This window comes from Lactuca saligna, chromosome 3, assembly GCF_052625555.1.
Source record: "Lactuca saligna cultivar CGN05327 chromosome 3, ASM5262555v1, whole genome shotgun sequence".
Classification (NCBI taxonomy): Eukaryota; Viridiplantae; Streptophyta; class Magnoliopsida; order Asterales; family Asteraceae; genus Lactuca; species Lactuca saligna.
Window position 1 is genome coordinate 104,571,315 of NC_136419.1, and position 15,742 is coordinate 104,587,056.

Here is a 15,742-nt window from a genome sequence, read left to right on the forward strand (position 1 = left end):
GAAAACCTTATATGTTTTTTTTATTTTGTGAAAATTAATTCCAGATGATGGTTTATATAGAAGATATAGTAAACTACACTTCTGGCCCTGAGTGCAGCTAGTTTTTTTTTTTAGTTTGGTCCCAAAATGTCCTCTTTCACTTTCTAAAGATTTAGGCTTCCAGCTACTCTCTGATGATATTGATATCAGACATTCAAGGAATGGTAAGGCGTAGATGGCATTTGTATTTTCATTTGGTATAACTTTCTGTTTAGCTCCTTTTACCTGTTTACTTTTTTTTCTGTCCACTCATTGGTTTTTATTCTTCTTTTACCCAGTTCCAATGATCTACATGATGGATTGCACAGAAAATGATTGTAGTTCACTACTCAAGTCATCAACTAAGGTACTTGATATCCCTTGATTTTGGCTAGTGTATGTATTTGTAAATTCAATTAAAAGTTTTGATATGTATATATCATGTTCCATGTTAGAGGCATGGGATATCATGTTTACATCTATGAAATGTTGACTACATGTTCATCTCAATGGTTTACTTAGATTTCATGTCTTGTATCTGTATCAGTTCTTAGTAGAACATTTTTTTAACAATGGATAAGGATGGATAAGCCAAAAAGGAATCACGGGTGGCTATGATTCTGTTTTCCATCAGATCTATAGTCATATTGTAAAAATCATACCTTGAGCTATAGAACTCAAACGGACCCCAAACCAGTTCCGAAAGTTCACAAATTGAGTTGGCTAACTTTCTTAAGCAGCCCAACTTCACTGGTAAGGACTTTATCTATGTGCAAGAATAGAATCTTTGCTGTTAGGTCTGATCCGGGTCTGTTCTGATATGTCATTTTGTTTTCATCATTTATAAGGCTTGGAAAAGGATCCAGAGTGATTCCAAGTTTATATATGTTCCTGATATTATGAATTTAAGATCTGGATCAGATGGGGTGTTATTTCCAATTATAAATTGGTTAGAATTGATCCAGACTCCAGATCAGTGGGCAGTCACCAGCTTTTACTAGTGTTGTGATTGTCCACAATGTGAATTTTATATCCGGAGCTTGGGAAATGCTTTTCATTCAATTCCAACTCTGAGACTTTCATTTGTATGTCCTTTACTTCTCTGAATTTTGGTATGGACGAATTCTGCTCACAAGTTGGGTAGAATTGGCCAACCTCACTTGACTGTCTTGTTGGAGATAGAAGTGATACACCTTTTTGTAAAATTCATATTTAATTCATCCTTTGGATTTAGAAGGAGTTCTTTATAGTTCTGGAATCCTGAACAATCATAGTTTTCTATAAAATTTAGTTAAAGCTATGTTTCTGTTTTAGATTTTGGAGTAAATCCGTTTTGAACAGCAGGTCTGTTTTAGAGACCTTGCTGTGATTACTCTTTTCTCAACTCATAGCTTCATTACTTCTCCTTTCTAACCTTTAGTCCTTCTAATATGGGTTTTAAAAGTTTAAAATTTTTGCAAGTGTGCTATTGAAAATGAAGAGCTTGTTCAGGTATCTCAATTTCCAGACATACCCTTTTGGGTTTTTCACTTTCCTGAAATACCCTTTTTGATCTTTTACAATTTCCAAAAATACCCTTCTTGGTACCTAGGAGTTACAGTGTTACCAGTTGCAGTTGTAATATATATATATATATATATATATATATATATATATATATATATATATATATATATATATATATATATATATATAGGTTGCAGGACAATGGTGAACAGTCAAGATTCGTATGCACAACCAGTTGCAGTTGCAGCCACACATGGTGTGGTGGATGTGTACTATGCATACGGTGGGGCTGCAAGCGGACAAACCCTTCCTGTTCAGGTTACTTATGCTGAAAACTATGGTACCCAGCAAGATCCCTACTCTTCTGCACACACATCATATTACACACATCATAATCAAAAAGTTTATAACATCAATTCCGATAATATACTATATTCACTATTGTTATTGTGGCCTTTCAGGTTTTGTTTAAGAATTTGAATGTTGATTTGAAGGAAGTAAGCCCATCATCCCTTCTTATGGACAAAGTGAGAGAAGTTGAAGGAAGCCCTGATTTTTCCAACAAGATGTCGGGTCAACTCAACAACCACCAATGGTTGGAGAAGTTAAAAAAACAAAGTATTATCTTATTGATTAGCGATTACTGGTGTTGAGCTTTAAGCAATTTCAGGCCCTCTATTTATTAATCTTTTATAAGCTAGATTGTTGTTTTCTTTACTTTTTATAAGTTGAATTGTGGCTAGAAATTATAGTCATCTATTCAAAGAAGGTGTTGGAACGTGAGTTCAAAATGATGACCCTTTTACATATAAATTTGATTAACAGATTGTACAATGAAATGCAAAGAATAATTATGGGAAGGAGGTTAAGTATTAATCTCATGAATGCTGCAAACGTATTTGTTTCTCTCAATTCACCTTTTGAAGGACCTGGCACGTGTCTATATTACAGAACCTGTAAGTTTTTTTTTTTCCTTTCTTTTATGGGTAAACTACAGGAAATAACCTCCTACTTTATTACTCTGTATAGGATGTATATGTAACAATTCTTTACACATGATATCAAACAGGAAAATGAGGTAGCTAACTAAACTAACTACTTCAATTTTCATATACTTCAATAAAAAATTAAAATATATTATGTTTGTTAATGATTTTGTATTGCAGGTACCTTTTCAACACTTTGCTGAGAAAAATGGTGGCTATCTTTTGAATAGGAGGAGTTAGTAGGTATTTAGACATGCATACCAAAGATAACATTTTGTACATAGAGTTCTTGGCACATAGGAAGCTAGATAATGCAATTGTATATAAATGAGTTCATTTTTTTATAACATTTACTCACTACTGGAATAGTTATTTGTATTTGACATATTAGTGAAATGAATTATCTTTGTTATTTATGGTATTTTATTTTGTATTATGAGATTTTTAATGTATTATTTAATTTGAAAATTAGAAAAATCTATAAATAATATTTTTTTTAAACATTTAAAATTATGATACGCAAAAATGTGTGTCATCTTCATTTATGACATGGCCTTTCTTGACAGTGGCTTTCTTGATACGCATTGCGTGTCATTAACACGCGCGTCGTAAGGTTACGACACGTGAATGCGTATCGTCTTCCTTTATGACAGGGCCTTCCTTGATACGCATTGCGTGTCGTAAACGCGCGTCGTAAATGCGCGTCGTAAATGAGCGTCGTAAATGCGCGTCGTCTTTCTTTATGACAGGGCCTTCCTTGACGCGCATTTGCGCGTCGTCTGAGCCTTTTACGACGCGCAATGAGCGTCGTAAAAGGCCTTTTTTCTTGTAGTGATAGTAGGGATTAGTTTCCCTGCCATCAGTCCATAGGACCGAAGGGTAGGTCAGTACCCGGATATGCCTGACTATATGTTTATATCTTGATGTTCTATGCTAGTGGTAGGGGTGGAATAGTCCCCAGTTACCGGTTGAAAGATACCGATGACAGTTACCGGTTGAAAGATACCGATGATGATTACCGGTTGAAAGATACTAACGATGATTGCCAGTTGAAAGATACCGATGATGATTACCAGTTGAAAGATACCGATGGAAGTTATCGGTTGAAAGATACCGACGATATTGTATGGTATGTGGTATGATGAGGGAACTTACTAAGCTTTGTGCTTATGGTTTCAGTTTTGGTTTCAGGTACCTCTTCGTATAAGGGAAAGGAGCCGGCGGCGTAGCATCGCATCACACACACACATGATTCCGCATCAGACTTTCTGGGATTGTACTCTGATGTTCATTACTTTTGATGTTATGGTTTGGGACACAACATTATGATTTTGTAATGTGCTGCTTTATTGACAATGTTATGGTAAAATGTTTTATAAATTATTAATTCAAAAATGAAATTTTTGGGTTTCAAATTTGGGATGTTAGAAAAGTCATCTGCGATTTTAGTATTCTATCTACGAACGTACAAGTCGCTAAAGCGTGTGGTTTACCGACATGTACATTCGCGGGTTGTTTCTTTTTATTTGTTTGTTTTTTCCGTATAAATACATTAATCTTTGATTGAAATCGCAGATGAACTAAGTTTATCTGCGATATCCTCTCATCCTACCTGTGATTTTGTGTGTGTTTTTTTTTTTAAATTTTAACTACAAAATTGATCTGGTTTAACTACAAAACAACCTTATTATATTTAAAATTTTGCATAAAATTATCAATTTGGTTCTTATTTCCTTGTAATATTTGTTTAAAACATCTCTAATAAAATGAATTCTCTAACAAAAACTTTGAAAAATATTTGAAAAACGAAATCGTTCATAGTGTCTCTAGAGAGAGAGAGCTCTCCAAAAAATAAGTTTGAAAAATGAAAGAAGAAAAACAATATGTTTTTATACCCCTGAAAAATGGGAAATTACAGATGAACAAGTAAAAACATTGATGGATTGAATACATCTGTGATTTTGATAACTATTTTTGTAATTTGAGTTGTTGTGGCTATTTTCCACAAAGTGATTAAGGAATTTAGTTATATTTGCAATTTTCGCTTTTTCAAATCATGTAACTAATTTTAATGATTATTTTACCTAAATAGATTAAAAAGAAAAAGAAAACTAAAGGTTTGTTGATAACCTACAAGATGTAAATGCTTGGAATATAACTCATTACAATCAGGCAAAGAGTGTATCGATTCTATATGTTATCATGTAACTAACATTGATATTTATAGTATTTATTTAAGTTTGGTATTATAACGGTAGTTTCTTGTTTATTTCTATGGAATGACAAATGATTCAACGAAGCCTATTCCTATATTGCAACAAACATCCTGGTTTCAAACTTCTTTAGAGGACAAACTCAACCTACGTAAAGGTTTACAAACAAAATCCCACCATATATTGCACAAGTTTAAGAGGCACCCATTTTTGGGTTTTGCAAGGATTAAACTTCCAATCTGCCATTGGCCCATTGCTATTAGCTAAGATATTGCAATTGAGTTTTTTTTGGCCATTTATTTTTTTTGGATTTATATTAAAATAATTAAATAGATAACTTTTATTCGTTAGCTATGAATTTGCAATATCTTATTAGGTTTATACTAAATTCAAATAATATAAATAAATATTTAAGTAATTTTTATTCGTTTTTTTGGGTAATTCGGTTTCAATATTAATAACCAAATCCAAAATATTAATTCGGTTTTAGTTCAAACAATCCAAAAATTTAAACAAAATAGTTCAATTCAAATTTTCCAATTGGATAATTAGTTCTATAGTTCTTTGTTTATTTAATATAAAGTTCTTTATTTAGTTTTTAAGATCCAGCAAATCATCTCATGGGCTTATTTATTTATAATTGGATGTGAGACTAAGCAAAATAAGTTATGCCCGTCATTAATGAGCCATGACTCACTCACTTAGAGCACTAACTACTTCAACATAATTTCTTCCAAACGTTCTTAAAATCGTTTTGTTGGTTCGATGCGAAATTGTCATCTGTCTTCTCCAAAATCCTTTCTAATAAACGAAGGGTTTTTTTTTTTTTTTTTTCACTTATCACTTTTTCAAAGCTTTTGCCACATGTCATTATATGAGATTTTACAATTATTTAAATTCTACATGTCATTATGTGTTATTTATTTTTTTTATTAATCAATAATAATTCCACTAATTAATGACTCTACTATTATATACGTAAAATATTCATTCTATTTAAATGTTTATCAATTTACAAATATATTTGAATTCAAACGGATGCTCTAATGACACAATTAATGTCGTGTATTTGATTATACATTTAAATTTTTGCATTTTTAATTTGAACTCTAATAGATTTATTATTTATTCAAATGTTATAAATAAATATATATATGTATAATACATCTCTATATCTACCCTAATAAATAAAAAAGAACATCATCTTCAAAGAAGTATTAAAAAATTTTGATTCATAACAAATATTTACAAAATGTCAATAATTTTTTTTATTAGTATGGATTCAATAACCGCTTTAATATCATTCGGTTTGTATTTATTCCAAAAGTTAATTTAAAAAATATTTAACGTTTACACCTTAATTTTCGACATCATTATTTAAAATATGTCAGTAGTCTTTTATTCATATAGATTAAATTACTTACATATTCTTTATGTAAAATTTTTTTAAAAAAATATATATTTAATATTTATACATTGATGTTAAACTTTTATTTTTAATAAACCATGAATATTTCCCACAATTTTATGGTATAAATAAATAATTTAATGCCTCTATACTTGTACTAACAATATTTCATAACTGTCTTGGACATGTTCTTAAACCAGCTATGATGTAAAAGTAATCACTCTTAATGCCACCTAGTCTATTTAAATCTGTAATTATTAATTTACTAAATAAGTTAACTAAAAAACTAAAACCAAATAAATCAAAATGACCAACTCAATCACACACTATTCCATTTATACTAGTTATTGGATTTTGTTTTTTTTTTTTCGCTCGTTACAAAATTAACTAAAATGGGCTTATTCTAGCCCAATAAGTAGCTAACATTCGGGTTAGATCCGGATCTTTTATACTGTTAGAGATTTGTTGAAACTTCCAAAAATAGTTCACGTGCGGCTGCTAAAATAAAAATCACTTCACGTGGGTGCCATTTGCCAACTGCCCAAAAGTCAATAAACACAAAAGCTTAATCTCGATGAAATAAAATGACTAAATTACCCTTTTTCATCCCTTAATAACTACATAGCAAACGAACCGGGTAAAGGGTAATCATGCCAATTAACACACTGAGCCCATAAATAAAATGTACACCTAACCAAACTTCTGTTGGGTAGTACAAAAATGAACAAAGCTTTTTTGGTCTTCACAGTACTAATATGGCGCGCCACCGCACAAGCACCGCCTGCGGCGGTGGTGCCACCGGAGGCTCAGGGCTATCTTGAAGCTCACAACAAAGCAAGAGCCGACGTCGGCGTGGCTCCACTCAAGTGGAACATCCAGCTCGGTAAAGCCACGAGCTTACTGGTGCGATTTCAGAGAGATCGACAAAACTGCCAGTTTGCCAACTTAACGAGCGGGAAGTACGGCGGAAACCAGATGTGGGCCACCGGTGAGGTGGTGACGCCGCAGACGGTGGTGGACAACTGGGTCTCGGAGAAGACGTATTACACTTACGCCAATAATTCATGTGCACCTAGCCACCGGTGTGGGGTGTATACGCAGGTGGTGTGGCGGAATTCGGCGGAGCTGGGCTGTGCTTTGGCTAGGTGTTCTAAAGATCAGTCAACTTTAGCGATTTGCTTTTATAATCCGCCGGGGAATGTGATCGGAGAAAGCCCTTATTGATGAAGAAGCAATAAAAATAAGTTTTGTTTTGGGGGTATTTTCTTGAATTAATTTATGTTTAAGAAATGAATGTTGCATCTCAGATGCACTAATTACCTGTACTTTATTAGTTTATTAGTAATATGATTTCCAATTTTCAATCATCTAGATGAGATGCTCTTATTCTGATCAGAATGAAAGTGATGAATTTCGGACAAGGTACAACTTTTAAAGCACAGCGTACAAGTCACTAATTAGATTATCAGGGTAACCACAATATACATTACTAGAAGTCTAGAACAATTTTCATTAACCAAAAAAATCACGAAAAAAATAAGAGCTCAAGCTCCATTAATGGAGGAATTCACAAGTTCCTTAGAAATTAAATACCTAAAAGCAAAATCTTGAGGAACCCATTCGATCTTTTTTCTTGATTTTGATAGCTGATGTTTCTTTATGCTTTTCTTGAATTTATCTTGTAAATAGACTTGGATCATTTCAATGATACCAGCTTCACATAATCCTGAATCTTTCCCAAAACTATGAAGGATTTTTGGTAAAAGAATTCTTTGATCATTTCCTAGACTGAATGTAGCCATGATAAACTCTTCTTTTGCTGTTTCTAGTTCTTGACACACTCGTTTTGGAGTGTAAACACGAACCTACAAGAACATGCTTCTTGAGTTCAAGTTAATCGAATTTTGTTTAATTTTAAAATGTAAAATTTGTACATACGGAAGGATCAGAATGGCATCCTGAACAAAGTGCGAAGTGCAAAAGGGGTTCCCGATGGTCAATTGCATATGCTTGGCGGTTATCTCCTGCTTTAAGTTTCGTTCGTGAAGATAATAACAGACGAATCCACTACAAAATCAAAACATCAATCTATAAGAAAAGACATGATATGAAATGAAATCAGAGAACATGGTGTACTGTGTTTGATATATATTGGACTGGATTTGTGTCAATACTGTGTTTCACATGTACTGGACCGTGACCGATGTCGTGTGTTTGACATGTATTGGATCGGGACTGATTTCAATGTGTTTGATATAAATCAGACTGAGACTATGTCAATACTATGTTTGATATCTATTGGACCGACTATGTTTGATATCTATTGGATCGGGACTGATTTCAATACTGTGTTGGACATATATTGGACTGTGTTTGACATGCATTGAATTGGAACTGATATGAATGATGTGAATATTGCATTTGACATATATTGAACAGGGACTGATGTGAATTATGTGAATATTGTGTTTGATATGTATTCGACTGAGATCGATGTCAACAAGAGACCAATATATTCCCATCTTATGTCAATAAGTTTATAAAAATATTAAGGATCCACCTGTCCAGGACGCAACATTCGACATCCTAGAATCGTGCTTTGAATGACATCTGCACTTACGATGTGACCACCGACATTATAAGCCGCCTACATCAAATACAAAAACTAAATTTATTTTTACGATCCATAATATCACACATACATTAATTGTTGACATTTGTTGGTTAGTATAAAAGATAAGTTTGTTCCACGATAAAAGGTGGAGTAACGCTCCATGTTTGTAAAAGTTTAATGTTTTGCTTTCAAAGTGCACCAATCAAAAATCAAAATATTAAACACACATTTAAGGTTGGGGCTAAATCTTTGGAGAGTGATTGCGTAATTGAGAAATTAATATATGTGATTGTACTATGTGGAAGCCTGTGATTTTCTCGAGTTTCCCACGTGTATTGTTTTGTTTTATTAGTCTATTATTTTTCGTTTGGTGGATTGTTGGGAATCTTTGAGACAATTTTTCCAAACGTAGTCGTTTGCAAGAAATGACTAGTCAAAGGAACATAGCTTTTTCTTACCTTCAACAGTAGAAAGACTCTCTTCATATTGTTTTGTGGGATCCCATAAGCCAAAATAGCCTGGTAATCCAAAAAAAAAAAAAAAAAACAATTCTTACAATCTAACTCTATATATTGTGCTAAAAAAAGATCAAAATTTAGAAAATGGGAAGAAACTTGATCATACATGCATCACTAACGCGTTATGTATATTAATCCAGAACGCTAGCTTCTCTTCGTGGTTCAACTTCCTAGGATTTACCTTTTCTAATCGAGAAACAAGCGACCTGAAAAAACACAACATAATTTAGTCCAAATTCATAGAACCAATAAATTTTGTTAAAGAAAAGTGCTTAATCATATAACCTGAAATGCTGCAACAAGTGTGTGATTTCACCAAGTCTCTGATTATCATTATAAAGACATCGAACTTCAACCATGGTACTATATGGTCCACTAAACTCATTAATCCCTTGGACATGAAAAGGGTTATCTAATTTCACTTCAAATGACTTTGAATCTGTTCTAAACCCCGGACCCCACATCATATCTAGGTGATGTTTCGGTGAGAAACCATTCATGGATGATGAAGATGATGTAGGAGATGAGAGGCCAAGAGGTGGTTCGGCAAGCTTGCAATATATAGTCGACATACATTTCACCATGTCTTCTGAAAGCTTGTTTGGTGTTTCAAAAACATGATCCGAAATCCGAGTGCCTAAATGCTCCGCTAGACTAATTATATTTGAAGAATTTGTTTGATCATACTGTATAGCAACCATATGAATTCATAAAGTTAATGTATCGTAAATGTTATTATACCCACATCAACTAGACATAGTCTTATTTGATCTGTTTGTATATATGTTGGAGTCTCCCTCTATTGGAGAGAAACCAAAAACCCTACATATCTAGTATGGTATCAGAGCCTGACACTCTGATGAGACACTAACAGTATATATAGAGGTGAGTGGGACTGTGTCTACCAGATGTGATATACAAACAGTATTAACAACATTTTAAAAACAAAATCAACATAGATTCTGGAAAATCGAAGGTACCTCCATCATGGAAGGTGGTTGTGAGTAACAAGCGCGTAAAGATTTGCCAAAAATCTCGGGTGGACAAGTTCTCGTTACCGAAGAGTGGCAATGTTGAACTCCCGAAACTAAAAGTCCATTTTGTTCCTCATTTTTGAAACATGCATTGACATCTTGCCGTGAGTTTGTTTGTAATGAGATATCAACCCTACAAGTTTCAAGATACGTTCCTCGTGGTGTAATCAATGGTGGTTTTGATGTTTGTTTGTTTCTTAATGGGGATGAATATGAATTTTTTTGATCAAAAGCCTTTTGGTACAATGAGAGAAGATATCGCTCCAAATGTGACACTTCATACTCTAAAACCGCAATTTCTTTAATAATCTCCATTGCCGGCTGCAATCATTTTTAGGGAAATATTATCAATAAATAGCAATTTAATTAGATTTATTTGTGTATTATATCGTCCTTCTTTCATTTCTTTTGTTACATCATTGTACTTTCATTTTATTCTATATTTTGAAAAAACATAGCGAATTTTAGCAGTGAAAATTGTTTTTTATTAGGATGACATTGCTTTAATTATGTGGATTTTTTGAAGTATTCTAATAAAAAAATGAAAATAGTAGCCATGAGCCTATGATAAACTATTCGGTAAAGTAAGCTATTATTCTGCATTTAATCTTAAAAAGTATTTGAGAATAACGAGGAAAAAAAGTAAATCGTTTGTAAAAATTAAGGCCTTAACGAAGAATGTCCCTTTATTAAGTCGTTTTATATTAAGTAAAAAAACACAACTCTTTTATAGATTATCTCTGATTACAGTCTTTCCTCAAAACAAAAAATAAAAATAAAAATAAAAATATGAAAAAAAATAAAGAGCCACTACCTTAGAAATAGAGTTCTTCAAGTGTCCCTTATCCTGATATTACCCATAAACACAAGTACAAAATCGAGTGTTAACATTCAATAATTCTCACCACTATCTTCATGAATCTTTTTCTTATTCATAAAAAAATAAATAAATAAATAAATAAGTAAATAAATAAATAAAAGGGGTTAAGTGAAAGCATACATACCAACTTAACACGTTCAGAAGGTTCAAGACTATCGTCTTCAAAATTATTCGTGTCTGGAAAGCTGCCATTGTTAAGAACATTTAGCATCTTGGAGTAAACCCAATAGCATATATATAACAGAATAATGAAGAATCACAACTCATAAAATTCGAAACTTTGCAGAAATTTATACAAAAATGTTAGATACCTTTTAGAACGCTTGTGAATGCAGTTCCTTCTTCCCATTTCAGCCATACTACTACTCGTACTACACTCTTCAAAACTCATATCTGCAAATCAAAACACAAATCACCACCATTTACAGTAAGCTTTTAGTGACATGTTCCATACAAAAATGGTTAAAAGAAAAAGTACAAATAAAGAGTAGAAAGAACTTACCAAAACTATCCAAAACTGGAACTTTTACAGACCCAAAAAGGAAAATAAGAAATGGGTCCAAAAAATCGACGTCAAAACCCCAACTTTTTTTCTTGCACTACGGTTTCTGAACACAAAAGGAGCATAAAGAATGGAGAATAAAAGAGGGTTTATCTTAAATGTGAAGAAAAAAGCGAAATCTTTAGCTCTTTAAAACTTTTCTTTATGGGTATTTGTGGAAAACGAAAGGGTTCCCGATGAGTGAATGAAAAAAGATGAAATCAAAGAAGATGGATGAATTTAAAAGAGGGTTTGTTGTATTTAAGGATAAATTTGTAGATTTGTAGAAAAACGTATCCCACATTGTGATTTCTAGACTCTATTTGTTGCAGGGGTAGTGGGAGTTGGTGACCGTTTCCTTTTACCTTTGTACCATACCGCCATTTTTATACACGACTCTCTGTTTAGCAATTAGCAAACAGCCAAAGAAGGTTAATTTATTAACTTAGATTTTAAGCACAGCCCATGTGTGAAAAGGTCCGATAATGGACCTAAAAGGTGTTTTAAGGTTCATCCTTTGACTTATATATATATATATATATATATATATATATATATATATATATATATATATATATATATATATATATATATATATATATATATATATATATATATATATAAAAGGTTGAGAATGAGAGAATCATTCTCAGCCACTCATTTTATTCAAGTATAAAAAGACATGATGACAAACTTGTAAATATGAGAACAACCTTTAATATCAAATACGTATCTATAGTTCAAACCCATTCATCGTTCATCATTCAAATTTTTTCTCCAACTTTCAACAATCATCCAGATTTCTTCGATTAAACCATCATCAATCCATTTTTTTTGATCGGGTAAAGCCGTAAAGCGGATACGAAGTAGATGATGGCGAGAGGAAAACGAGAAGCGAATCGATGAACGAACACAGCGGGCTTTGCAGCAACCCTTCGTTAACCTCCCATCGTCGGCAACAAAGGAGACCAAGGTGAAGATTCTCCGGTGCTCGTCTTCGTCTGATTAAGGGGGAGAAGCACGGAGGTTCGTCGCCCGACTCGCAAACCGTGATGGTCTCCGTGGTTTTGACTAGACCAAAGGAGGAGGTGTTTGGTTTTGCTAGGAGATTGCGATCGGAAAGAAGCCAAAAGCGAGGGTTTGGTTTTGCTAGGAGAATAGGTCGGATGTCCGCTGCCTCTCATTTGCTTCCTGCCGGCGAGAAATGAAGAGAGAGAGGGTGGCGAGGGAAGATGGCATCGGTGTTAGTGGGTCAACGACCCAAGGCATAAAAGGAAACCGAGGTTCCAATCGATGGAAATAGTCTAGAAGATGGTGGCTTTTGGCTGTGGTATCGATGGGAAGTGCTGAAGGATCTCGATGGGGCAGTTGCTGCTTCAATTGGTACGGTCCTCTTCTCGTTTCTTTTATTTTGATTGTAAATCAGTTAGGTGGGTGTTTGGGTGATCGATGTTCAACGGGTGAGTAGATGAGGGAAAAGGATTTGGTCAGGTTTGGTGTGTTCATCATAAACAGATGGAGAAAGGGGTTTGACTGGAAATCAACGATAATGAAGGGAGTTTGGTTTGTTTCATTTGACAGGAAAGAAAACAGATGACAATGATTTCATGGATGTTTGTTTGCTATTGTTTAATCTTGTTTGGATAGAAATGTATGGTGTATTTGGTTGGAACATTTGACAGGAAAGTTTGTATGTTATTCATATGTGAATAACATATAAAAATTATATATATTTGTGAAAATACATTATAATATTTGTATGTGAATATACTGTGTAATATTCATATGTGAATATACTCTGTAATATTCATAAGTGAATATATTATCTAATATTCACAAATGAATATACTATGTAATATTCACATGTGATATACCATGTAATACTCTGTAATATTCAGATATGAAAATATTATCTAATATTCATAAGTTAATATACCATCTAAGATTCACAAGTGAATATACTATGTAATATTAATAAGTGAATGCATCGTCTAATATTTAAATATGAATATACTATGTTTATTATATGCTATATTCATATATGAATGATACTTAAATTGTAAAAAATAATAATAATAATAATAATAATAAAATAATAATAATAATCATAGTTTTTATTCATAACTGAATAACGAATGTACTGTAGTAGTAAAAACTTGATTTATTTTTATTCACTTATGAATAACGATAGCTGAAAATATAATATATATATATATATATATATATATATATATATATATATATATATATATATATATATATATCTTAAAACTATATTAACATAGATGTCTATTTGTAGAGAATAAAAAATCATGAATTTTGGTATATTAAAAATCATTTTTCGATAAAAATAACTTATTAAAAATTAAAAAAAAAACGAAAAAACTATGTTTTTGTATATATTAAGGTAATGATTAGCATAGTTTAACGAAACATGTTTTGTTGGAAAACACATGTCTATTCCTTTCCCATTTCTACTGGTACGATGGAGGTTTTTGCGGAAAAAATAAATGAGTGACTAAGAATGATTCCCCCAATTCTCAACCTTTTTTTTTCTCAATTGAACCCTCATATATATATATATATATATATATATATATATATATATATATATATATATATATATAGGGTTAGGTTCATGTGAGACGGCCTAATTTTGTGAGACCGTGAGACTCTTTTTTTTTTTTTTTTTTAGTTAATTCAAGTTACAAAAATATTATTTAAAAAAAGAATTTTTAGATTTTTCCATTTATTTTGCATTTTAAAATTATTTTTTAAAATATGTTAGTGTAATATTTTATTGGAATATTTCACGTATTTTTCAAAAAAAACGGGATTTTTTTTTATTTTATTTTTTATTTATTTTAACTAATTCAAGTTCCGAAAATAATATTTAAAAAAAAGAATTTTTGGATTTTTCCATTTATTTTGCATTTTAAAATTATTTTTAGATTTTATCTCACCTTCTCACAAAATTAGAATGGTCTCAAATGAACCTGATCCAATATATATATATATATATATATATATATATATATATATATATATATATATATATATATATATATATATATATATATATATATATATATATATATATATATATATATATATATAACAAGGGACTATACTCCTGGTATCACTTTCATGGTTTTGTATCAATCTGTCCTTTTGTCATTTGAGGAGCTCGTTAAATATGTAAGCTTATAGTTAAGTAATCTAAATTGATGTTTTCTATTGTTTAATAAGTTTGTAAGCTTATAATTAAGAATCTAAATTGATGTTTTGTATTATTTGATAGATTTAATCGGGATGTAATTTAAGTACATAACTTTCTATAGGGGGAGGGGTGCAGTTCTTTCTATTTAATATAACTGAAACCAGGAGATATGTATGTGCTTCACCATGGGATGGAGTTTTTTTTTTTTTTTTTTTTTTTTTTTTTTTGAATTTTATTGACCGGGTACTATAAACAACAGTTAAAGAAATGACCATATAAATTAATAAAGTGATTACCTAATTAAAAAAAAAAAAGCAAGAACATATGTATAGGCAGGATGTATATTTTTGTTCGATCCCTTCGTTAGTAGAACAAATCCAAAAAACAGTGACTTAAATACATAGTCGGCACTAGAGCACGGGCAAGCTGGGCGATCGCCCCGGACCTCACAAAAATCAAGGGCCCCTGCGAGTTACGGTTACTAGTATATATATATATATATATATATATATATATATATATATATATATATATATATATATATATATATATAGTTTTGGATAATATAAATTATAATCAGAAGAAATTATACAAATTCATTGGCAATTGAGATGGTTATGCGCATATATTTGTATAGTGGAGGCCATGTGTTTGTCTTGTTTTTTTTACTTCACTTATTTATTTATTTTCTTTTTGGTGTGCCTTTAGTGATGACGTTTCATTTTTCAAGAAGCCATCTCGTTATACATGAATTCACAACAGTTTCAAGAAGTGAATTCATCATGACATCTTCCTTGTTTCATA

The 15,742-nt window shown here is 31.7% G+C and overlaps 2 protein-coding genes across 2 annotated transcripts; one reads left to right on the forward strand and one right to left on the reverse strand.

Moving 5' to 3' along the window:
• Positions 1 to 6,812: 6,812 nt before the first annotated feature.
• On the forward strand, positions 6,813 to 7,498 carry LOC145037093 (CAP (Cysteine-rich secretory proteins, Antigen 5, and Pathogenesis-related 1 protein) superfamily protein). Its single transcript, XM_078985661.1, has one exon. The coding sequence runs from the start codon at positions 6,852 to 6,854 to the stop codon at positions 7,353 to 7,355; it is 504 nt and encodes a 167-aa protein (XP_078841787.1). The 5' UTR covers positions 6,813 to 6,851; the 3' UTR covers positions 7,356 to 7,498.
• Positions 7,499 to 7,535: 37 nt separating this feature from the next.
• On the reverse strand, positions 7,536 to 12,153 carry LOC145037092 (uncharacterized). Its single transcript, XM_078985660.1, has 11 exons — positions 11,680 to 12,153; positions 11,489 to 11,570; positions 11,302 to 11,362; positions 11,112 to 11,144; positions 10,244 to 10,618; positions 9,549 to 9,949; positions 9,370 to 9,469; positions 9,204 to 9,263; positions 8,692 to 8,778; positions 8,070 to 8,198; positions 7,536 to 7,996 (listed from the first exon to the last, which is right to left on the reverse strand). Exons 2-11 carry the CDS (start codon positions 11,566 to 11,568, stop codon positions 7,676 to 7,678), a joined length of 1,647 nt encoding a protein of 548 aa, XP_078841786.1. The 5' UTR covers positions 11,569 to 11,570; positions 11,680 to 12,153; the 3' UTR covers positions 7,536 to 7,675.
• Between the last annotated feature and the right edge of the window lie 3,589 nt (positions 12,154 to 15,742).

Coding starts and splice junctions, on each gene's coding strand:
- LOC145037093 (XM_078985661.1), top strand. CDS start 6,852: ATGAACAAAGCTTTTTTGGTCTTCACAGTACTAATATGGCGCGCCACC.
- LOC145037092 (XM_078985660.1), bottom strand. CDS start 11,568: ATGAGTTTTGAAGAGTGTAGTACGAGTAGTAGTATGGCTGAAATGGGA. Junction 11,145..11,301: donor CTTCTGAACGTGTTAAGTTG/GTATGTATGCTT, acceptor GGGTAATATCAG/GATAAGGGACACTTGAAGAA. Junction 7,997..8,069: donor GATGCCATTCTGATCCTTCC/GTATGTACAAAT, acceptor ATGTTCTTGTAG/GTTCGTGTTTACACTCCAAA.